The 25,228-nt window shown below is 44.2% G+C and overlaps 2 protein-coding genes across 3 annotated transcripts in view; one reads left to right on the forward strand and one right to left on the reverse strand.

The window, feature by feature from the left end:
- Positions 1 to 12,982, forward strand: part of CHIC1 (cysteine rich hydrophobic domain 1) — a 40,114-nt gene extending 27,132 nt beyond the window's left edge. The window contains exons 2-6 of one of the 2 annotated variants that reach the window (XM_082208296.1): positions 630 to 684; positions 2,823 to 2,978; positions 8,527 to 8,583; positions 8,863 to 8,922; positions 10,738 to 12,982. In XM_082208296.1, the coding sequence (XP_082064422.1) occupies positions 630 to 684; positions 2,823 to 2,978; positions 8,527 to 8,583; positions 8,863 to 8,922; positions 10,738 to 10,788 (379 nt within the window). In that variant the 3' untranslated portion in view covers positions 10,789 to 12,982. The remainder of the gene's footprint in view (positions 1 to 629; positions 685 to 2,822; positions 2,979 to 8,526; positions 8,584 to 8,862; positions 8,923 to 10,737) is intronic. The other variant, XM_082208297.1, reaches the window with a different exon arrangement.
- Positions 1 to 25,228, reverse strand: part of LOC309523972 (ras-like protein family member 11A-like) — a 212,123-nt gene that overhangs the window by 65,267 nt on the left and 121,628 nt on the right. The window lies entirely within an intron of this gene.

Raw genomic sequence — 25,228 nt, forward strand, 5'->3', positions numbered from 1 at the left:
CTCAACAGTAAAGTGGGGGGTGTTGTGTTCAAAGTGCAATAATTTTTGCATCAGTTTTGTTTAAAGGATTATGCCCCTAATTCCTAGAGTCATATTCAGCTGATGAGTCTCACTAGCAGAATCCCAAGAAAGGACTGCACAGCTTTAACCCTCTCCCCCCACATGCCCCCCCCCACAAATTGCCTCTATGAGGGTCACAAGAAACTCTGGAATAGGATATGGGGATATGGGGAGATCATTCTGTCTGAAACAATTGTCAAGAGCTATGTTGAATTCCTCCTTTAGTTTTCAGGTTCTGCAATAATCTCAGCAAAGTACTCTTTACAGTTCATCAGGCTGTGGGCATAAGCAAGAAATGGATGAACTTTATAGTCACTACTTAATACAAATAGAAACATCAATTGCCCTAATAGTCTATAACCATGAAAGTGGGAGGAAGGTGCATGCCTTTGGATGTGGTTTTTAAATTAAGTGTTAATAAAAGGAGCTATGTTCTCTGCACGTTTTCAGTAGTACTTTAAAATGTACTATGAACACTTGAAAGCTGATGTGGAAAGTAGCAGCAATATATAACTTATGGCGTTAGAAACAGGTTAGGTGGAAATACTTTTTCTCTTTTGTTTTTCAAGGTTTGGCTTGACCAACAAGTTTGACACCGAATTTCCCTCTGTTCTGACAGGGAAGGTAAGTCAGCACGTGTACCCCGTGTAAATTGCAAAAATGCTTTTCTTTCAGTTGGCTGAATGTCTTAAATGAAAGAATTGAAAGATCTGGTGATCCTGACCTGTACTCCTATATTTTGAGATCCAGCCACTGATTTTCATGGAATTCCAAGTTAATGTGTTGTGGAGCAGAGTACCAGGTGTAGGTTCATTGACATCTTAGTCACTTCATCTTATTGGATTCAAGGTTCATTTAGCTCTTCCTAGAATCCTCATTTTGTTTTATTGCTTCTCTCTTGCATCTATAATTTCCACAAATCTTGCTTCAACTTTCTAATGTCCGGGCACACAACTAATACCTTGTGCAATAGGGATCTGTACACTTTTAAATGTAAAGTGCCTTGTACATTTTAAGCACTAACAAATTATAAATGATGATGCTATCTGGAACACATATTATCTTTGGTTCTGTAACTACCATCCATTTCATTTTCAACACAGGCATAATTTAAAATACTTAAGTTAAAGTCAGTAGCAATTACCATGGGACACTTTTAATATCATGGATTTCTGGATTATAACAATGGCAATACATACTAATTTATCAATAGTAAGATATTGCTGAGTTATAGCAAGTATTGTGAAGATATTCTGCTGAGTGTGTTTTGTTCCTTATACAGAATATTTAGTCCTGTACCTTTACCTTTATATTTAAAAAGGATATTTGTAGGATTAAGATGCAACAGAACAATTACGTTTAAACTCCACATTTCAGATTGCTGGATTGTTTTTTAATATTTGAATTCTTATGTTATTGATCATACATGTTGATAATACAAAGTATCTTCATAAATAAAGAATGTGAACATATTTTGTGTAATTATTTTTTTAATTGAGATGACTGGATTGAGATTTTGTTTTAATTTGTACAAAAGGAAGTTTGTAAGTAGGAAGCCTATGATGAGCTTTAAAAAGACAAGATGAAGAATGGGGATAGGTCTCAAAATATAAGCCCTAACAATCAATTTTATTTCCCTCCTCTTCAACTTTACAATCATTCTTTTTCCTTGGTAAATCTTTGAGTTCTCCCCAAACTCTTGTCCCCTTTTTTTTGTTCACTTAATTCTTTTAATGGATATGTTGGTAATCTTCTCAACATGCAACAGAATTGCATGTTCAGGCAAGACGTCTCAGTCCTAGCTTTCAATTCTTACTTGATGGATGAAAATATTGGTTTGTGATATATGGCCTTAAATCTGCCACTTCCCTGTCACCTGGATCAATCAATAATCCTTTAGGGGGAAAGTCCAGTTTCCTGTCCTGATCTTAAAACAACAAGGACTTCTGTGGGGAAATTGGTGTCCAGTGCAAGGAAGTGTAAGTCATAAAACATCCCCTTCGTATTGTAATTTGGCACAAGGCGTGATTGATTGGGCTGTGATTATGATGGCCAAAGAAGGGATAGTGAGCCTGCTGGTCATTGCTCCTTTCCTCTCTTGTATCCTGTTGTAAAATATTATGACCCTTCCCTCCACCTTTATTCCCTTTTATGGTGTACTGGGCCAAAAAGGAATCTCTTAGAATGCTGTCTGAGTGTTTGGGTTGTTTTTCCTCCAGAAAATTTCTAATTTCCTAAAACACTGTTTTACTGAGCACCACTATTCTGGTCACTTGCTCCTTGAGGACCATCACGTTTCTGTACCTTGCAACCTTTGTGTGAGAGGATATTTGAAAAGGATTCCATAATTCACACATGCAACATTATCCTAAGGACTGTGGGGTTTACTGTAGCCTGCTAAAACTGTATTTGCAGAGGGAGCGGGAGAGAGAGAGCTCACTTATTACTGTGTTGAACATTGGCTATGATGATGATAATAAGAATAACTGATTTGGCATGAAGTTGAAGTATTTAAATCTATTTATGCAGGCAAGAAACACAAGTAAGAATACCAAAAGTGTCTGTAGAGTAACTAAAACAAAAATTTCATCCTTAGTGATTACTGCATTTTATCACACACAAACTGGCAGTCGAGTTCTAATTCCTGACAGCCTTTACAATATATTTTTTACAATCAAGCAGCATATAAATTTTATGAAATAAATAAATCCCAGAATTATATTTTCTTTTTCTGCTTTCTCTCTCTCTATATGTTTTTTCAGGTTGCTCCGGAAGAATTCAAGACAAGTATCAGTCGTGTAAATGTATGTTTAAAGAAGAATCTCCCTATCAGTGTGAAATGGCTTTTCTGTGGCTGTTTGTGCTGCTGCTGCACACTTGGCTGCAGTCTGTGGCCTGCTGTCTGTCTGAACAAAAGAGTAAGTACACATATTAGGCTACTAGTGTTACCAGCAGCTACCTGCAGTTGCTTGGCCTCTTAATTTCTTTATTGCTTTTAGATCATTAGTTGCACAAACCTTTGTTCTTGAATATATATCAAAATAATTCACATCTTTCTTGTACTGACTTAGAACATCTGTCCTTTTCTGTCAGCATTTTTCTCATTATTTTTTCAAACAACAAGACAGACAAACTGCAGACCTACAGGTTGACACACGGAGCTGCCATGACATATCATAGATATAGTCAGAACACTGGCTTTCCTGACTTTGTACCTGTGATTAGCTCATCCATGGAATGATTTACACTCATGAAGGAAATTAATCCCTTCTCATTTCCAGTTACTCCACCAAGCTATTCCGTAGCCCCTGCTAACAGGCCTTTGGCCCTCCCATCAACTATCACTTGGTGGGAGCCCTTCTATCAGGCTATCTGTACTGTTTCCATCACAGCTGGTCTTTATAAGAACTGTAACTTTAAGAACTGGTGCTTCACCTTCCTTTTCCCCTCCTCCTCCCTTTCCCCTTGTGTATCATGTCTTCAGACTGCAAGATTAGAATAGAAATACTTTACATAATATGGCATAAGCCATGGGTGGGAAACCTGTGACTCTCCAGATGTTGGTGGACTCCATCTCTCCTCAGCCCCATCCTGCATGGACAATGATCACGCAGTGATAGGAGTTGGAGTTAGCAACATCTGGAGGACTACAGATTCCCCAGCACTGATATAAACTTATGGCTCATAATATGTTTCTTGGCTGTACTACTTCAGACTGCAATTAGAGGTGGCATGAGTGAATGCTCCCTCCAGCAAAAAAATTAGTCCCTGTATATAGAAATTTTTCTGGAGAAGGCTAGGTTAAAAAGCTGCTCTCTTGTTTCATAGTCCTTCCTACACAGTCTAAGAACATCAGACCCCTGCTGGATCAGGCCCAATGTGGATCTGGTCCAGCATTCTGCTCTCACAATGGCTGGCCATATGCCTATGGGAAGCCCACAAGCAAGATATGAGTGTAATAGCACTCTTCTGCTATTGTTCCCTAGCAATATGACTAGGAACAAGTATATAGTTTCCCCACTGTCATCTATCTTGAATTGGAACAGTCCAGATGATATACTCATCAAAATTCCTGACCCCTGTGCAACTTCTGTAAATACTGCAAGCAGTCTGGTCATATAATAATAATAATAATAATAATTTATTATTTGTACCCCGCCCATCTGGCTGGGTTTCCCCAGCCACTCTGGGCGGCTTCCACAGAAACCAAAAAACACTAAAATATCATACATTAAAAGCTTCCCTGAATAGGGCCGCCTTAAGATGTCTTCTGAATGTCAGGTAGTTGTCCATCACCTTGACATCCAATGGGAGGGCATTCCACAGGGCGGGCGCCACCACCGAAAAGGCCCTCTGCCTGGTTCCCTGTAGCTTCGCTTCTCGCAATGAGGGAACCGCCAGAAGGCCCTCGGCGCTGGACCTCAGTGTCCGGGCAGAACAATGGGGGTGGAGACGCTCCTTCAGGTATACTGGGCCGAAGCCGTTTAGGGCTTTAAAGGTCAACACCAGCACTTTGAATTGTGCTCGGAAACGTACTGGGAGCCAATGTAGGTCTTTCAAGACCGGTGTTATGTGGTCTCGGCGGCCGCCCCCAGTCACCAGTCTAGCTGCCGCATTCTGGATTAGCTGTAGTTTCCGAGTCACCTTCAAAGGTAGCCCCACGTAGAGCGCATTGCAGTAGTCCAAGCGGGAGATAACTAGAGCATGCACCACTCTGGCCAGACAGTCCGCGGGCAGGTAGGGTCTCAGCCTGCGTACCAGGTGGAGTTGGTAGACAGCTGCCCTGGATACAGAATTGACCTGCGCCTCCATGGACAGCTGTGAGTCCAAAATGACTCCCAGGCTACGCACCTGGTCCTTCAGGGGCACAGTTACCCTATTCAGGACCAGGGAGTCCTCCACACCAGCCCGCCCCCTGTCCCCCAAAAACAGTACTTCTGTCTTGTCAGGATTCAACTTCAATCCATTAGCCGCCATCCATCCTCCAACCGCCTCCAGGCACTCACACAGGACCTTCACCGCCTTCACTGGTTCTGATTTGAAAGAAAGGTAGAGCTGGGTATCATCTGCATATTGATGGACACCCAGTCCAAACCCCCTGATGATCTCTCCCAGCGGCTTCATATAGATGTTAAAAAGCATGGGGGAGAGGACGGAACCCTGAGGCACCCCACAAGTGAGGGCCCAAGGGTCTGAACACTCATCCCCCACCACCACTTTCTGAACACGGCCCAGGAGGAAGGAGCGAAACCACTGTATAACAGTGCCCCCAGCTCCCAACCCCTCTAGACGGTCCAGAAGGATGTTATGGTCGATTGTATCAAAGGCCGCTGAGAGATCCAGCAGAACCAGGAAACAACTCTCACCTTTGTCCCTAGCTCGCCGGAGATCATCAACCAGTGCGACCAAGGCAGTTTCAGTCCCATGATGAGGCCTGAACCCTGATTGGAAGGGATCCAAATGGTCCGCATCCTCCAGGCGTGCCTGGAGTTGTTCAGCAACCACACGCTCAATCACCTTGCCCAAGAATGGAAGATTTGAGACTGGGCGATAGTTGGCCATACTGGCCGGGTCTAAAGATGGTTTTTTAAGAAGCGGTTTAATGACCGCCTCTTTCAGCGGATCTGGGAATGTTCCCTCACAGAGGGAAGCATTCACCACCCCGCAGAGCCCATCGCCCAGCCCTTCCCGGCTTGCTTTTATTAGCCAGGATGGGCAAGGATCAAGGAGACAGGTGGTTGGTTTCACGCGTCCAAGCAGCCTGTCCACATCCTCGGGGGTAACGGATTGAAATTGATTCCATGCAACTTGACCAGACAGGGCTCTAGCACTCTCCTGCCCCGGCCCTGCTCCCACAGTGGTGTCTAGCTCCTTCCGAATATGAGTGATTTTATCTGCAAAAAACTTTGCAAAATCGGTGCAGGAGATCTTGGGGTCTTTACAAGGCCCCGGTGGTAAAGGTGGTTCCGTTAAATTGCGGACCACCTGAAAGAGTCTCCTGCTACTATTTTCTGCAGATGCAATAGAGGCGGTGAAGAAAGTCTTCTTCGCCGTCGCTATCGCCACTTGGTAGGCTCGACGTTGAGCTCTAACCTGTGTCCGGTCAGATTCGGAGTGAGTTTTCTGCCACCGACGCTCTAGCCGTCTCAGCGATTGTTTCATCGCCCTCAGCTCCGAAGAAAACCACGGGGCTGTCCGGGCTCCATGCAATCGGAGAGGGCGCTTCGGAGCCAGACAGTCGATAGCCCTGGTTAACTCCGCATTCCAGCGGGCCACCAGGGAATCTGCTGAAAGGCCATCAACATGGGATAAAGCATCCCCTACCACTCTCTGGAAACCATTTGGATCCATTAAGTGGCGGGGGCGGACCATCCGAATTGGTCCCACCTCCCTGCAGAGGGGAAGGGTCGCGGAGAAGTCCAGTTGCACCAGGAAGTGATCTGACCATGGCACTTCTTTGGTTTCACTTTTACTTAGTGTCAGATCACCCACGTCACTAGAGGTGAATACCAGGTCTAAGGCATGTCCATGACTATGAGTTGGGCCCAACTTATTCAGGGACAGCCCCATGGAGGCCATGCTTTCCACGAAGTCCCGAGCGGCCCCTTGTAAGGTCGTGTCGGCGTGGATGTTAAAATCCCCTAGGACAACCAAACTAGGTGTCTCCAGGAGAACATCCGCCACGACCTGAAGCAGCTCGGACAGGGAATCCTTGGTGCAGCAGGGAGGTCGGTACACCAAAAGGAATCCTGTACTGCCCCTATTGCCCAACTTCCAGAACATGCACTCAGAAAACTGGGTCTTCCCAGTAGGACGCCTGATGCAAACTAATGACTTCCTAAAAATCACTGCAACCCCCCCTCCCCGCCCACATGACCTGGGTTGCTGTGCGTAAGAGAAACCTGGTGGGCAAGCGGCAGCAAGAACAGGCCCATCTGCCTCATTCAACCAGGTCTCTGTCACACAAGCCAGGTCACATCCTCCATCCACAATCAGGTCGTGGATGGCAGTGCTTTTATTCATCATTGACCTGGCATTACACAGCAACACCTTCAGGTTATGTGGGTTTCCCCTGTTGATTCCAGTATCCATCTGGTCAAGGCCAGACCCGGAGGCAGGGATAGTCTTCAAACAACGACTAAACCTGCCTCCTCGGTAATGACATGGTCTGGTCTTAGTGTAACTCCGCCTCCTGCCCATGATCACCGAGATCGGATGTCCCAGTGCTCCCCCCCCTGTGGAACTTGTCCCAGCCATCGTGTTGGCTGGGGCCTCACTCCCAGGCAGCCCCGATCCCACCCCTTAAAAACAAAACACAAACTATACAGAACCAATAAAACAACAGAAAGCTAAAACAGAACAATTATACTAAAATTGATCCCCAACCAAATATCCATTACACCCACCCACCCCCAACAAGAGAAAAAAGGAAAAAAAGAAATACAAATTTAAATTGCCACCGACTGGTTGAGGACATTTTAAAACACATTGGAACAGGGAAGCAATTGCAGAACACTTCCCAGCTTCCCCAAAAGTTTGTTCCATATAAGGGCCTGGGCCACGCCCCCTGGGCCAGTTGGAGAAGGCCCTGGAAGGGAGCAGGCCCTGCAGTCCTCACCCAGCCGATGGTCCGAGGCTTCCCTGCAGCAGGAGTCCCTTTGTAGCCGGGAGAGAGGGCCTGGGCCACGCCCCCTGGGCCAGTTGGAAAAGGCCCTGGAAGGGAGCAGGCCCTGCAGTCCTCACCCAGCCGATGGTCCGAGGCTTCCCTGCAACAGGAGTCCCTTTATAGCCGGGAGAAAGGGCCCGGGCCACGCCCCCTGGGCCAGTTGGAAAGGCCCTGAAAGGGAGCAGGCCCTGCAGTCCTCACCCAGCCGATGGTCCGAGGCTTCCCTGCAGCAGGAGTCCCTTTGTAGCCGGGAGAGAGGGCCTGGGCCACGCCCCCTGGGCCAGTTGGAGAAGGCCCTGGAAGGGAGCAGGCCCTGCAGTCCTCACCCAGCCGATGGTCCCTATATTTCATTTTATATTAATTTCTATTGCTTGCTTGCTTGCTTGCTTGAATTTATATACCTTCCTATACCCTGAAGTCTCAGGATGGTTCACAGAACAAAATATATAAGAATGGCCTTGCTGGATGAGACCAAAGGCCAATCTAGTCTTTCCCATAGTGACTAATCAGATGCCTTTAGGAAGCCCACAAATAGGGTATGAGCACAACAACACTCTCCCATCTTGTTCTTCACAGCAAACAGTGTTCAATGCGGACTATATCAAAACTGGAGAAGACTATGTCTTTTATTCTGTTGTGTTCTCCTTCATCCTATCTTATTTGTGTAGAGCCAAAGAGATGAGAGATCCTTTGCAGAAGTCCTTGTCAATTGCAACAGACACATGGGCCAGTTTTATGGGCCATATTTAAGGAAACTGATTGAATCCATATTCTAACGCTATTTTGGTCATCTTTCCTAGACTAGAAGATCAATTGAGAAGTTGTTAGAATGGGAAAATAACAGACTATATCACAAGGTAAGAAGGGAAGTGGCTGCTTTAATCATGGTGGAGTGTTTCAGAGTTTTTTCAGTTTTAGTGTGAATATATTTATTATAAGCAAGTAGAATGCAATTAACAAAGACACATCGCTGGATTAAAGATGCTTCTGTATTGCTTATGTGCCCCAGCTGTAACCTTACAAATGCTAATATCCCAAATGGACAGATAAAATAACTATACACACAAGTCGTGTTACATTATGCTAAATATTATGCTCCCATTAAGGTAATGCTAAACATTATATTACTTTCCTAGCTTGGTTTGCACTGGAAGTTGAGTAAAAGGAAATGCGAAACTAGCAATATGATGGAGTATGTAAGTACTTTATACTTCTCTATTAACAGATTGTTGGTTACAAAGGTGTTTTCCTATTTTTCTGACTGATTTGTCAATTAATTGCTCTTACTTTGAACAAAACACTCTTGGCTCTTCTGTTCTGTGCATACTAATTTGGGAATAAGCCCCACTGAAATCTGTAGGAAATCCTTCTAAGTAAACCTGGATAGGATTGGTTATGTATCCGTCTGTGTAATTCACTGGAGCACTCTCTTTTCTAAAAAGTCTGCCTTATTTCAATATTTGGAGAAAGTTGGTAGCATTGGGAAGAATGGTTAATATGATACAGTGGTACCTTGGGTTAAGAACTTAATTCGTTCTGGAGATCTGTTCTTAACCTGAAACTGTTCTTAACCTGAGGTACCACTTTTGCTAATGGAGCCCCCCACTGCCGCTGCAATTTCTGTTCTCATCCTGAGGTAAAGTTCTTAAGCCGAGGTACTACTTCTGGGTTAGCGGAATCTGTAACCTGAAGCGTCTGTAACCTGAAGCATCTGTAACCCAAGTTGACACTGTATTGTGCTTCCAAGCTGTAGTTTCAGTCCAGTTCCTTGCCTCCAGTTACTCATGTGGTGCAAATTAGATAGGTGGGAAAGAGCTGTCCCTCTCCTCTCCTCTCCTCTCCTCTCCTCTCCTCTCCCCCCTACCCCCCATCCCCTTTCCTTTATGTTCATTCCATATATGTTGGTTTCATCTGTTACATGCTGTATTGGACTTCCACATTTTTGGCACTGGGTCCTCATGCTGCTAATGGTGCAGATTGATTTTCTTCTGAAGTTATCTGTTCCTCCTGTGGATATCATGAATCTACATTTACCTTTGTCACTGTTGTCATCCCCCCCATCATTAACCATTCTGGTTCATATATATATATTTAAGTAAATGTGGTCATCTTAGGTCCTGAGGTGATGCAGACTGGCCTATCAGACTATTTTAAAATCACAGATTTCAGCTGTGGCTCTTAAGCAAGCTGGTTGTAGCAACAAGGTATTAGCCATGTACCTTCCATTACAAGGTCTATATCTTTTGAATTTTACAGAACCATACTGGAATTTCTGAACATTTGAGACTGAGAGTGCTGTGGCACTTAGGGAATTTTCAGTTACATGCATATATGCGCAGACCTTTAGCTCAGATTCCCATAGCCTTTAGTGCTGAATTATTCAACTCCTCCTGGATTAGTTAGGACCTCTGCATGTGTTTAGGGGCGTAACTTGTTCAGGAAAGGTTTCAGATTGGCAGAGTCACCTGTTGTAACCAGCCCTGTACTTGCTCACTGGTGTCATGCATGAGCAGTGGGAAGAGAGGAGGTTGTGCGCGGTGCCACAGTGGCTGCCAAGTTTGTGAACAGGGAAGTTTCAAGCTTCCCTTTTTATGGACTTGCCACATTGTTGCAGAAGCTTCATTTCCCACATTGCACTGATCATTCAAGTGCTGTATAAGGCAACAAAACTGCTGATAACTCTGCCCTTTGTTGGTGGTGCCATTTGAGGAATAAACAACCGGAAAGCAGCTGTAACTCAGAAGATGAAAACTGCCAAGTTAGATTCAGAAAAAAAGCACCTTCGGGATCCACTAGGGGGAGCAAGGTCTGAAATATTGTCAGTTGGGTACCCTTCACTGTGGGCCAGTATAGAAGAGTTGAATTAAATGGGCCAGTGATTGATTTGGTATAAAGTACTGTCCATGATTTTACCCAACATATTTAATTACTCATTGCCTACCTAATATTCTGTACGCTAATGAGATGAATGTATTGGTTAATATATGTTTGTGTTTTTTCCCCTTCTATAGGTAATACTAATAGAATTCTTACCAAAATATCCCATATTTCAACCTGACTGAGGAGCAGTATTACCTTTCATGTTATCTGTCGTTTCCTACCTGTAGTGCCTTGTAGGGGATGTTGGAGAGAAGATGGTCTACTTTTCTGTGATTTTTTAAACACAAAGGTGTTCTTTAGTAGAGTAGCTTCGTTGCTATGTTACTTTCTTTTGTTTTAAGAAGAAAACAATTTGCACATTTTTAACGTTAAATAATGAGGCTTCTGTGTGTACCCTGAATTATTATTTTAAATTTCTTCAGTGATGCAGAGTTGTCACTACAGATATAATAGCCACTATTGATATAGAATCAGTGCTGCTTGTAGCCTTTTTTGAGCATGCTGTCTTATGAATTTTGAAATCCATCTGTTTTTCAAACATACATCTTTCTGACACGGTACATCAATTTCACACTATCTTAAATTCTTAACAGGAACAACCAAGGTTAGCTTTCAGTAACTATTAATACAGTTTTGATAATCCAGTTGTATAAGACTTGCAATGAACAGCAGCACTGGTTTTGTCCTGCACTTGTAAAGCTGCTCATTTTACATTGTGGAAGCGGAGTGAGGGTTCATTTGCAATATAGACAATGGGTTTATAAATATTGCCTCATTGTATAATGTTAAGTGTGATACTACATGAAGGTTTACAAAATGTAATATAATTCCTATTGTTTTACATTTGTTCTACATAGATTTATTATGAATTATGTCTGTAAGCATTCTTCTGATTGTATGACCCATTAGTGTGCCATACTATGAAGCCAATAATGGGTTTGTACATACTACCAAAAGTCCCACTCAGGTGCACTTTGTTAGTAAATGAATGCGAAAATGTATCACATTTATAAAGGTATTATTGCGACACCTGTATATCTCCAAGGAGTCACAAGCCCAATGGGGTTATTGGCTTGAATTTTTTACACAGCATGCCGCTTAGCTTCCATTAAAACTGGGGAAACTTTCAAATGCATTTTATGATATGTCACTAGGGTGAGTGTCTGCTTTCATGGAGAGAACATCAAAAATCCCCCTGAGTATGGTCTACTCTAAAGTTGCAATCCTAACTCCACTTACCATTGACACCTCATTGGATTCAATGGGACTTATCTTTGAGTAGACATTGTAGTGTGTAGGATTGTAATCTACATTATGTTTTAAGGGCTGTGGCAGAACTGAAATACAGTAAAGAAAATATTTTTTTAGCAGAGTAGTACTTGGGTATTCTCTTATATTATTATTTTGTTCAACATAACATGATTCATCCTTCTATGAAGACTATCCCTCTAAAAAAGTTCAAAGATTCTGGGTAAGCTGTACTACTGAAATAGCATGGCAGATCTGGAAGCCACCAGGTTCCTCTATTTCAATAACTTACTCTTTGAATAATTACCGTATATGTCAAGACATGCACTCAGCTTGGTGGCTCTTGCCTTGCTTGGTTTTCATTGACAGATTGATTTTGGAGGTGAGGTGTTCATCTATGATTCTATGAATATCTCTGAATATCTCTCTGTTCAGTGGACTGAATAATATTCAGCACAAAAGGCCACTTATACCTGAAAAGCCTCTAATGAGGGCAGGGTAGGATTCAAGAACTGGGAAGCCAAAAATTCATCAGAAATATTTCTTTGATGAATATGTTAGCTTTGACTCTGGAATGTTTGGTTTACATGTATTTTCACGCTACATATTCCAGTTTTACCCCAGTTATGTTGCTATAATTGTGACTAAAATGGGGTCAGAAGGTGCCTGCAATTTTATGTTGCTTGCTTGTGGCTCCGCTGTAACAGTGGTGATGAAGAAAGCAAGCTACCACCATCATGAGCCTTGCATTGCAGCTTCTTGTGCAGACCAGAGCTCCTGTTTCATCAAGAACTTGCATGCATCTATGTATGCATATACCACTTGCATGTTTAGGGTTGCCCATTTGGTAGAATGGTGGAGCCATTGCTTACTTGGAGCTCTTTGCATACACCAGAGTGCCTGTGGAATCCTTAATATCATGGACTTGAATGGAGCACTCCTTAGTATGCTTTACACTGCACAGCAGCAAAAGCAAAGGATTCTAAGCTATGTGGTATAACTTGAATCTTGAAATATTTAGTGATGCCCAGGCTTCTGGCTCCGGGAGGAAATTTCTGATGGCAAGAGCTATCCAGTTGGATTTTAAAATGGAACACTGAGTATTAAAAATGGAATATCAGTTAATAGGTATTTCACATTCTGTTAAAATGTTCATGGTATTGAACAGAGGAGTATTGGAAAGCAGAATGAATATTTGAATAGCCAAATAATGTGGCACAATGTGAAATGCAGTGTAGTGTTTTTCCATTCATTATAAAGGGTGTTGAGAGTTATGTACAGTATTGCCAAAAAGAGTAAGTCTAAATATTGTTTCTTGCCTGATGTAACTGAAGCTTCTTGTGCTACAGTGCATTTGTGCATAACTGTCACATTTGAATATCACAGAATAGCCCAAACCCCACAAATCTTACTATTATTCCCCTCCCCCTGTGAGTTTTTCTTTGGATAGTTTCTTAGCACTGAGAAGATTTGAGTATGCGTTTGACACTCTTTGTAATGAATTCTGAATACTATCCATGTTTCTTTTTGGATGCATGTCATTTCTTTGCTCAGTGGTTACAGTGGGATTCTCACCCACCCCATTCTTGCTTCAAATAATCATAACACTGTGCCAGGCTTGGAGCTTTTTCATTTTGGTAGTATGTCTTAAATTAAGACTTGTACGAAAACACCTCCACTTTCTCATTCTGATCATATTATGTAGAAGCTAATTCCATAGACACTAGTGTGACTTGTTTCCAATTAATCTCTCTTTTCCTCTTTTGTAGGATTAGGTTACAAATCTTCCGAGTCTCAGACAGTTTAAAAGCTCAGTTGAATTCCAAAGTTTGTCTGACAAAGGGTCCATACGTGTTACCTGTTAGGTCTACAAGAGCCAAATGTTTGTTAATTCAATTTCTAATGAAAAAAACATGGCCCAACAGTGTTGCTACTAATAGTAGCATGCAGAATTTTGTTGATTCAAATAATGTTTGAATGTAAAATACTACCCAATTCATCCTATTTGGGGTAGTATTTGAGGCATGTGTACACAGTGTGAGCCTCCCCCCTTCCTCTTGTCTTCATATTGATTCAACAGCAATGAAATGTTATGAGGAATGGGGATGTCAGCCCTTTCAGTTTTCAGTAAGCTGCAGGAGCTTTGTGTAAAGCTACAAAGATTGCCCCAATCCTTACTTCCTCTTCACCTTCAGAATGCTCTAGGATTGGAGGGTTCCACATGGGGAGCCAAGATGCAGCCCGTGGATGATTTTCCCACCCCCATCCTTATTACAGTCCACCTCTCCCTTCTAACACTTGAGAACATTGAATTCAATACCCATGAATGTGGAAGACTTTACTTGGCTCATGATCTGGTCATCTTTTTCTTAATATCCAAATGTTTGTAAGATAGAACCACGTAGCCTTCAGTCTAAAAGTAAATTATATTTGGGGCAGTATTCAACTCCAGCCTTACTCAGAGTAGACCCAGCGAAATTAAGGGATATGACTAATGGGTTCATTAATTTCAGTGGGGGTCTACTTTGAGTAGGATTGTGAGGACAGAATACCACCCCTGGAGTCTAATTCTGTAAAAACCCAAGTTCTGCTCAAGCTGTTCTGCTATTCTGAGTTAATGTACACACCACCTGAGAGGTGCATCCCAGTATACTTAGTGGCTTTACAGATGATTCTGGGGAGCATCTCCTTGGTTTTCACATTCCCTACTGTGTTTTCAGCATTCCCTAGTGCTGTTTCGAGTGCTTTACATCTTGAATTGGTTGCTCCTTCCATGCTGCCTCTTTAGCTGATTTTTGTGTGCAGTTGGGCCATCCCCACGACAGAAGCTCCTCTTTTCTTTTTCATAACCTGTGGCAGTCAAGTAGATCTACAGCAGAGATGGGAAACTTGTAGGCCTTCAGAAGTTGGACTCCCAACACCTGTTAGTCCCAGCCAGCATGGCCAATGATGGGAGCTGTGGTCCCAGTAACATATGGAAGGCTGCAGTTTTACCCATCTCTGATCTATAGTAACATGCCCAAGTAGTGGAAGAGGAAGTGCCTTGAACATTTCAGATGTACAGAGCTGTATACATAAAGCTATGGAATTTCATTGGCAAACTGGAAAACCCAAGCCAAATGCTGTCACTGATTTTATGCTGTTGTTCCCTACAAGGTTTAAAGCCATTTTGTATGGTATAGGTGGTAGAATTCCATAGGTGAGGAGTGTCCTACATATAAACGCTGTTCCAAATTATAAGTAACAAAGCTTTCTGCATGTACTAAACTAGAACCACAGGGGGTGGGCCACACTAAACTTTCTCCTTGATGCACTATTTTACTACATGTATGGGTTCTTTTAATTTGGGAGAGTATTCATATATTGGACGCTGCACACCTGCAGACTTCTGGTACAGTCCAGAAGTGTACCACCTTATTTTGTATATAATATGTATACTGGTTGTTCATTTTGCATCAGTATTGCAGAACTTAGAGGCTCTGCCCCACCCCAAACTGTGGAATGTATTATAGATATCCTATGTTAAGTCACACTTGAAACTGACCCACTGAAAAACCCATTGATTTCAGTGGGTCTGTTCCTGAATATGACTAACACTGATAAATTCAAAAATCCATTTTCTTGTCCTGATTTAAGATTCAAAAGTCTACATGCTCAACTGTGAATATTGCATTTTAGTGTCCTGACAATGACTGATCACTTCCACTTGAAAACACTAGCATTGAGCAATAAGGGGAGGGGGTCAGTGGGTTGATACACGATGTAAATAATTTTACCATTTTAGTAAACAACATTGCATTAAAATATGTTCACATTCTGTAATTTTGTGAATTTTTTGTTTATAATTATTCGTAACTCATGAAACTTGTTAAACTGTATGCATTTTAATTAAGTCCTCAATACTTCTATTCAGTTTACGAACTAACAGCCACTTTTTAAATAGGATGATTTCATGCCTTGAAGTTTTTAAAATAAAAAACTAATTAAGCTTTGTGTCTGTGACTTCCTGCATTGCCCTATGTCTCCTTTAGCCAACATATGGATGCTAGGTATTTCCACTGTGAATTGCTTTTGGAAGTAATTTACTGGTGAACCGTTTTTTTGTGACGAGAGCTTTTCTGTTGCTTTGGTTTCTTTATAGGATCCAACCTGACAACAGTCCGTAAACAGGCTATGTTCACAAGTGCTGCATCCATGTATACTTAATATGCACTAAGGAGAAAGTCAACTTGCAGTATTAACATAGCCCTGAAGCAACTTTAGCTGCCCCCTGGTGGTCAGACTGTTTATTTTTGTACATTTCTATTCTGCTCAGTGCACATGTGGTTCTTAGGCAGCCTCCCATTCAAGTATTGACCAGACCTGGATCTCCTTGAGCGGTAGCTTCATGTGCCTTCAGGTTATGCCCTAATCTACCTCTTGGATAAAATGCTTCAGTCTTTTCATCCATGATATTGAGATCATTCATTGAGCCATACAAGTGATAACCTTATTTTTCAGGGTTGTCAACCAGCACTATCAAGTCTGACCAGCCACACGGTGAGGTGTTGGGATTGTTCTAGCCTCCAGACTAGTGCTTGGAGGATATAGAGGCCCTTGAAAATAGATGGTGACTCTGGTGAACCGGGTTCGCGTACCTGCTCCTCCACATGCAGCTGCTGGGTGACCTTGGGCTAGTCACACTTCTCTGAAGTCTCTCAGCCCCACTCACCTCACAGAGTGTTTGTTGTGGTGGAGGAAGGGAAAGGAGAATGTTAGCCGCTTTGAGACTCCTTAAAGGGAGTGAAAGGCGGGATATCAAATCCAAATGCTGCTGCTGCTTCTTCCTCCTCCTCCTCTTCCTCTCAGTCATTTCTGAATGCTTGCTTTAACCTTGGCATTGAAGACCTAAAAATGGCTGTGCTTCGTCAAGTCAAACCAAAGGCCAAATTAGCCAACAGTCAAACTTTCCTGGCCATCTATATGGAGCACAACTAATACAAATTTGCTGCTGTGGGATGTAGTAGGTATAGGAGGGGTAGACACTGGATGTGTCCACCTTTGAGCCCCACCCTGCACTCAGCTCTCATCTCTGGCTCCTAGAAGCTGTCAGCATGCTAGAGTGGCCATACCATAGGAAATAATTTCAGCTGGCCAGCTAAGCCAGGTGAGGGTAGCCAATGGGTCTCAAACCCTCAGAGAATTAGGGACTTCCCCTGCATGCAAAGACAGGCTCCAGCAGATTGAGCGGACCCAGTAGTGGGTCCAACAGTCAAGAAGGCGGTTTCTGCATCTGCTGCAGATGGAAGTGAGGGGCAGATGGGGCTCATCAGCCTGGGAAGGTAGCCCATCTAGGAGAAGGAAAACTCTAATCCTAAACCTCCACTGCCATACAGCTATACTCATTTGTGAAAAGGCTTCAGGAGTGCACCCCAAGGAAAAATCAATACCCGCTGCCTTGCAGGACATTTTGGGAGAAGAAAAGGCTAAGCAATAAACCCTACACAAACCTGTCCCTAAGGTGGTTGGATGGCGCCTTGTACACTTCTTTCCAGCAACTCCTCCAACAAAGCTGGTGCCAAACATATTGCATTGCTTTTCTTTGGACTACATCAGTGAGGCCGAAAGGGTTGTCTTGTCATCTGGGAAGCCCAGGACCTCCACACACTGCCCAAGCTTGGTCACTGCCCTGGAGAGGTCACATAGGTGCTAACACCGTGGTTTGACTTCACCCCTGGGAGCACACTACACTGTCTTGAGATTGATGCCGACAACAACTGTTGCTGTATAAAACTACTTTAGCCTATTTTAATTTGGAACACAGTTTTTGCAATGTAGTTTCCTTCATTTATATCCTGGCGTAAGGCAACAAATATGGTGTTCTATCAACGTACAGCAACCCTGTGAGGTGGGTTAGGCTGATACTGATGGGCTGAAGGCTCATGGCTAAGTGGGCCCTTGAATCTTCTCCCGTCCTAGCCTGACGGAACCTCTATAAAACACACCGGTATCAAGCAAGTGCTTGTGATTCTACTGATACTAAATTTAAAGGCTTTCCCACAATTACTATTTTTTTTTGTGTATAAGGCATTTTCTTAATGGGTGGTTGTCTTGTACATGGGCGATCAACAACTTTGGCAACCCAAAAATACTGATTTGGGGTTCAAAAAAATAGAGGTCATCTTATACATGGAAAAATATGATATTTAAAACATTTCTACACCACCTGCCTGTTTTTCCAATATTATTTTAGACTGTAAAAGCCCTTGGTATAATGACCAGTCAAATCTGCGCCACTGGCATAGATTGCACAATACTAATCTTGTCCTGCGTGTTCCCATTAGCTGGCGATTCATGATTCTTCCAGGCATTATGCTCCTAATTCTTGATGGGATAATGTATTTATGTGTGCAATATCAGGCTGGCATGTAATGAGAAGGGGAGGTTTACTATGCAGGGTAAGGATAAGTTATACTGAAGGCTCTTCCCCTTTTAGGAAAATGCTGAGTATTTTTATTTCAGCACCTGAAAGATCAGCATATAATGAGGGCACAAAACAGCCTAGACCAGGGGTCTGCAACCCGCGGCTCCGGAGCCGCATGTGGCTCTTTTACACCTTTGCCGCGGCTCCAGGGTCGATACTAGCGAGGGGAGGAGGCGCATTGTGCGCCCCGACACTCCCCACTGTGGCGGGCGCTGTTCTGGCTGTGATGTCGCATGGGGGCAGTGCATGCGTTAGTCACACACCGTCCCGACATCACCTTCCCGCCCACCCGCTACATTGTAAGGGGCATGTACGCTGGTCACTGCATTGAAAGGGGGCGTGTACGCTGGTCACTGTTTTGAAGGGGAGTGAAGAACACACACACAAAAAAGGTAACTTGTTAATTTAACGTTTATTTCTATGAGGAGGAGTAATTCTGAGGGGTCAAACAAAGAAATAATAAAAAAGTGACAAAAAAGTTATTTTTTTATTGACGGGTTTTGCGGCTCCCAGTTTTTTTTTCTTTGGAAACGGATCCAAGTGGCTCTTTTTGTCTTAAAGGTTGCAGACCCCTGGCCTAGACAGATAGGGCTGGACAGATGTTACAAAGCTTGCTCGTCTACTTGTGGCAGACAGGGATATCAAAGGAGATCTTGCATTGTGCACAAGTGTTGGGAGTTACGTGATTTGGTTGCTTGGTGGCTGCAGTCATACAGACTGGTGCCATACTGAGTGTGCTTAATTTCAACTTTACTGTACATACAGGACATTATTAATCTAAAGCTCCTTGCCCAGAGCAGGGGGGCTTCTGCCTTGTCACCGATACAAGGCTGGCTCCAAACTTTTGTGTGGCCTTTGCCAAGATAGCAGCCTTCCCTCTGGCTGTGAGCACAGCAGGCTGGCTAACATTTATTTCATTTATGAATCATTTCCTAAGGAACATCCATCACAAAGTAATTTACAATGCAATAAAAACATAATTGAATTGCATGTAAAACAACTGCAACAACAACTATTACACACACACACACACACACATTCAATTTCAAATCCAATACCAATTCCAATATTCATTTAGAAGGGACTGTTAAGAAAGGAACATATGCAACAGGTGTGGAAAGAACAAATAAGGTCTGTATCTGATATTTAAAGGGAGTGGGTTCCAAAGATGCCACCCCCACTGAAGGCCTGATTCTGGCCTAGTTCAATACTGCCTATGTACACTGACTAACTGTGGCTCTCCTAGGCTTCAGGTTTCCTGTGGCTCTCCTGGGCTTTCCTAGATGAAGATGCCAAGGATTGAACCTGGGACCTTTGGTATGCAATGCTGGTGATCTTCCACAGCATGAAGCTTCCAGAAGGGCACCACTGAGACTCCTAGCCTGTGTGTGTGTGTGTGTGTGTGTGTGTGTGTGTGTGTGTGTGTGTAAATGTGCATGGGGTGTGTGCATGCCAAACTGGATCTTTGACCCAGGCAAAAATGAGCCTAGTTTTACCCCTGCAATAATGAACTTGCATTCAAGTGCTGCTTATCTGTGCCTGTTTTGTCTTTTAAAGAGAAGGGTACCCACTTCTTTCCAATAATATATACAACTATTCATGTATGTAAACTGGAAGAGACAAAGACAAGGCATACCAGTGCAGCAGAATGAGGCAGGGGATGGTTGGCAAGCTGTGCCACTTCAGCCAGCAGGAGGTGAGGCATACCAATGTTGAATGTTCCCCTATGGTTTCAAAATGAAGCACACACACGCACACACACACACACACACACACACGCCCCAAACCAGCAATGCAAGTAGAAAACCCATCACAGAAGCTGTTTCTGGCATAGCATTCTCCTTTTCTTCTTGCAATGTTTGTGTGTTTGTTTTACATACAGAAGTATTCAGAACTCACACAAAATAGTAAACTAGATGGGCATATGCAGCTGGGCAGCCAGGTTAGCTGTGTGTTTCCCAGCTGCACACCCAGTCATTTACAGAGTCGGTGAGCTTCATTAATGTGTGAGCCCGAAATTCCAGATCCCCCTCCAATCCAATGCCAGAGTTTAGTGCTAAACCATTCGCACAACTTTTACATTAGTTTGCAGTCAGTCAGACAAGGTTGGGTTTTGGGGTGTCCCTGCTGCCCCCAGTCTGAGTGTCAATTACTCAGTTTGGGAGGCAGCACAAAATGTGGGGTTTGCGGCACAAAATGTTGGCTCCTGTTTGGAGTCAATTAGACAAGGTTGGATTTTTTTGGCATTACAGCACCAAATTAGAGCACCAAACCAGTGCACTACTTTGGCACCAGTTTGGAATCAATCGTCAAGGTTGGGTTTTGGGACATCTATTTGCAACTCCGGTTTGAGTGTCAGTTATTCAGTTTGAGGGGCGGCACAATACGGGTTCACGACACAAATTAGCACTGAACTTTGGCATCAATTGTGGGTGGATGGGTGGGTGGGTGGAATCTGGAATTTCGGGGTCACACGTTAATGAAGCTGAGCCAGCGAACTGCAGCAGCTGCCACATTGCGCTAGGAATAGAAAGACCCTGCTCCAAATCTCCCGCCTGCCAGGGGCGCTTTAAGCAAGATTTCTTTTTTACTCTCTGGCTTCTGAACTGCAAAAGTGGGGCTGACACTGGATAACCTTCCTGGGGCTGTTGTATGAGAAGCACCTTGATCGTTGACTGGTTCAAAAGCCCCATATAAATTCTAAAGATTAAAAGAGCCATAGGTCCACGCATGCATACACTTCGCTTCATCATGCCCTCGTGGAGGAACGCGGCGGTGCCTCGGGTTAAGTACTTAAGTCGTTCCTGAGGTCCGTTCTTAACCTGAAACTGTTCTTAACCTGAAGCACCACTTTAGCTAATGGGGCCTCCTCCTGCTGCCGCGCCGCTGGAACACGATTTCTGTTCTCATCCTGAAGCAAAGTTCTTGACCTGAAGCACTATTTCTGGGTTAGCGGAGTCTGTAACCTGAAGCGTATGTAACCCGAGGTACCACTGTATGTAAGTCGCGCGAACGCTCCCCGCGCTCTTATAACGGGTTAGTTTAACCTCTGCTTTGCTAGTAAAACTGAATTTACTGGGCCATGAAACTATGCATGTCTAAAAAGTGTGTCACCAGCTTGAAAAGTTTGGAAAGCTCTGACTTCAGAGAGCAGCAGCCTGTCACGCTACTTTTCCTTTCTTACGGGACCATCTTTCCCCATGCAAATCCACCTACCCAGCAACCAGCCTTCTTGGGAGGAAACGCGCTCGTGATCAGACTCACTAGCCCCGGGTTATTTTAAATTTTAATTTCGTTTGAAAAGCTGGCCCAAACCCAAGTAGAGATATTCCCGGCTGGGCGCTAGGACTCGGCCGCTCCTCCCGCAACAGCAGCCGCAACCACCTCTCTCCCTCCGCTGCTCCGACGTTGAGAGGTGTCCTCCCCCCACTTTTCCCCACCCCCTCTCCTTCCGGGGTTAGAAGCCCAAGAAAGGGCGAGGGATGGCGGCACTTTGGCCCAGCACCCCCGGTGGGGGGGGGGGCTACTGCTCCAATAGCTCCGCGTGGAGGATAGAGCCGGTTGAGGCGCGCCTCCCTCTCTGAACCCTCCCCGGAGCCCTCTGCTGAGAGGCCTCGCTCGCTGGATCCCTTCTTGTGCAACCTCCTCCTGGCCCGCTTCCCTTCCTGGGCTCCGCAGCCAAGTGCCTCCGGCTCCGCCATGCCCACGAATCTGGGAAGCAGTGCCATGCAGACGGAGGACGAGGAGCAATGGCAGGCGGTGGTGGCAGCCCCGACCCCATACCTCCCCCTTTTTTCCCTTTCTGTTTCTTTCTGCTCTAGAGGGTGGGAAAGGAGAGCGCGCGCGCGGTGGAAGGAGGGAGGATGCTATGCCGACCTAGCGGCGCCTTTGCAAACTTCTACCCGCCGCGCCGCGTTCAATTCTCCGCCGGCCCCTCCCACACCGCCCCTTTTGGCCGGAGATCTGGGGCTGCTGTCCGGAGAGTAGAGCCGCTGCGCCGCCGCCGGGATGCAGCGCGCAGCAAAACACAAAGGTCCGCAGGCCCCCGACGCCGCTGTCCTGCTTGCTGTAGGGAAGGTGAGGAAAAGAAGGAGGCGGCGGCGGGGGCGTCTGCCTAGGGTCGCTTTGAACTTCAACTCGGAGGGAGAGCATCTTTCCCTCGCTATCCGTTTCCCTCACAGAGTCGTAGGTAGCCTCCTGCCGTGTAGTGACTGTGGCTATTTATTGCCTGCCTCCCATCCTCAGGGCACTCCAGAGCGTCACAAGCAAAAATTATATTTTTTTAAAAAAAATAGAGGTCTCGTTCCCCGAGGAGCTTGCACATTTGTTACAGGGCGATCCTGGAAGTAAGCCCGGCTGAGTTCAAGTGGGACTTAGACTCCCAGGTAAGGCTGAGTACAGGGGTTGCAACTTCATTCGTTTAAAGTTCGCAGTATTCAGCCAAAGCTCTTGCAGCACCTTGCAAACCAAAATAGCAAATTAGTAAGGCTTTAAAATCACAGGAGCTGTCATGGCTTTTGCATGCTGCCCCATAATGCAAAGTTTTCTGGGTGCATTACAATTGACAAGTAAGTAACCAGTTTAAGTACCAAATATGTCCTAAAACTTTAAAATCAAAAGCAACATAAACACACACAACCCTCAAATTCACTGCACCCCCCAAAGTTGAAACATAGGTTTAAAACTGATAGATCCAGACCACATTGATTTAAAAGGCCCAGTTTTTTAAAATTAACTTGGTTCCAAGTTGTTCAGGGTTTTAAAGGTTAGACCTTGCACTTTAAATTGGGCATGAGAAGGTACCCCTGAAAGCAGCAGGGTGGGTTAAATTAGATTAAGAAGGCAGAGACTGCAGGAGATGAGACCTGTGTTCAAATCCTGATTGAGGGTTTCCCTCTGGGGCAGCTAGGTAGCCACAGTGAGAGCAGTATGCTGGACTAGATGAGCCATTGGCCTCATCCAACAGGCACTGCTTATGGTCTTGGTAGAATCATAGAATTGTAGAGTTAGAGTTAGAAGCTTGGTAGATCTTTTCCATTTTTAAAAAAGGAGAAGTTTCATCAGACATGACTTGTTTTCGAGAAAGTCATGCTGGGTTTCTTTTCCAAGTGCTCACAGACTGTTGAATTATCTATTCTAGGATCTTTCCTGGCATTGGTGTCAAGCTCACTGGTTGGTAGTTACATGGGTCTCCCCCCCTCCCTTTTGACAATGGGGACAACATTTACCTGCCTCTAGTCTGAAGGGACCTCAGCTCCAAGAATTCTCAGAGATTACTGTGTAGACAAAGGTTCTGATATTACATGCACAAGCTCTTTTGGTACCCCTGGGTGCAGCTCAAACAGGCCCTGAAGATTTCAGTTTAAAGCAGCTAGGTGTTCCCTTGCCACGTCCTTTCCTATCATGGGCTGCAGCTCCCTCCTTGCATCATTTATTAGGTATGTTATCACCAGGTTGCGTATCATGGACGTAGCTGGGGGGGGCAGGGAGGGACAGCCCCCCAGCAAAAGGCCTGCCCCCCAACAAAAATCCTAGCTACACCCATGTTGAGTATTGCTTTCCATTTGGGTGAAAACAGGCAAAGCAGGTGTCCAGCCGTTCCACCTTCTCTGTCACTCAGTAGTATTTCTCCGTCTTCTCCACTAGGGGGCTTACTAGTTGTTTGTTCTGCCTCTTGCTTTGAACAAAGCAGAATAAACATTTTAAAGTTATTTTTAACCTCTTTCCTTCTGAGCTTTGGCCTGCCTGCCTTCCTCCCTGCAACTGTTGACTACTCGTGTATATTCCTCATTTGTGATTTTCCCTTTCCTTCGTTTCTTATACTTTTCCTTCTTAAATCTCAGCTCATCTCTGAGCCGGTTTCTTTAAATGCCTCCCACTTTTTTTCTTCTTGTTGGGATTGTCTGCATTTGTGCCTTCAGTATTTCACATCAGAAAAGGCCTGTATAAGCAGAAGGGTCTGAAGCAAAGTACTGATGACCCCTGCTTAATATTAGCAGCCAAGGAGTTGGACAGCCTAGGTGATCATGTACCAAAGACTTTCCCTTGATGTATTTGCAGTTGACATTGGTAATCAAGAAGATGGGCCAATTCCTGGGTAAATTTTATTTTTATAATTCAGAGTCAAATGCGGGGGGGGGGGCAGTTGCAGTACATTTGCCAGGATGGCTTACATACTATTACCAGCCACCCCTTTGGAATGAGATACATTGGAGACTGTAGTATCTTTTAGAAATATGGTTTATTTATACATATTTACACCTGAGTTTAGGTGGGGGGAATGCAGAAAATTACACCCCAGTAGTGTATCTTGTTGCTCATCTCATAGCTTCAGAAAGTTTTGGTCCAGAGCAAAAGCCAGGCATGACCCCCGGTCTCTTGGTTCAGCCTCCTCCAGCCAACACCACATGGAATTCTACCCCTCCATATTTCTTCCCACAAACCTTGCTCAAAAGCCTCTGTATAAAAGGACACCCCACCCCCCTGTATGAACATCACACCCCCTGTAACCCTGGCAACCTCCCCTACTCAACATTGCTATTGTCTTTTGCTAACTAACGCACAGCTGCAGGGGAGAATAGAAAATGGAAAACAGTATTTATTTATTTTGTCTCTTTTGCTGATTGTGGTTACCAATCACTACTCTGTTGCCTTGCTAGACTTGCTGGTCATTTTAACGAGATGTGTTTTGAGAAGGAGCCAACATGGATTCTAGTCTGTGTGTGTGTTCTGTGTTTATCAGGGACACAAGACCTCATCCTTTAAAAGACATTCCCAAGGAGAAAAAGATTGTCAGTGATGAAGAACAAGAATTGCTAAAGCAAGTAAGTAGTACGGTATAATCAAGCTGAGATCTCTACTCTAGTGCTCCTCTGTTGTTTAGATCTCCCAACTCCCATCACCCCCGGACA

The sequence above is a fragment of the Podarcis vaucheri genome, assembly GCF_965113315.1.
Source record: "Podarcis vaucheri genome assembly, chromosome: Z".
Lineage (NCBI taxonomy): Eukaryota > Metazoa > Chordata > Lepidosauria > Squamata > Lacertidae > Podarcis > Podarcis vaucheri.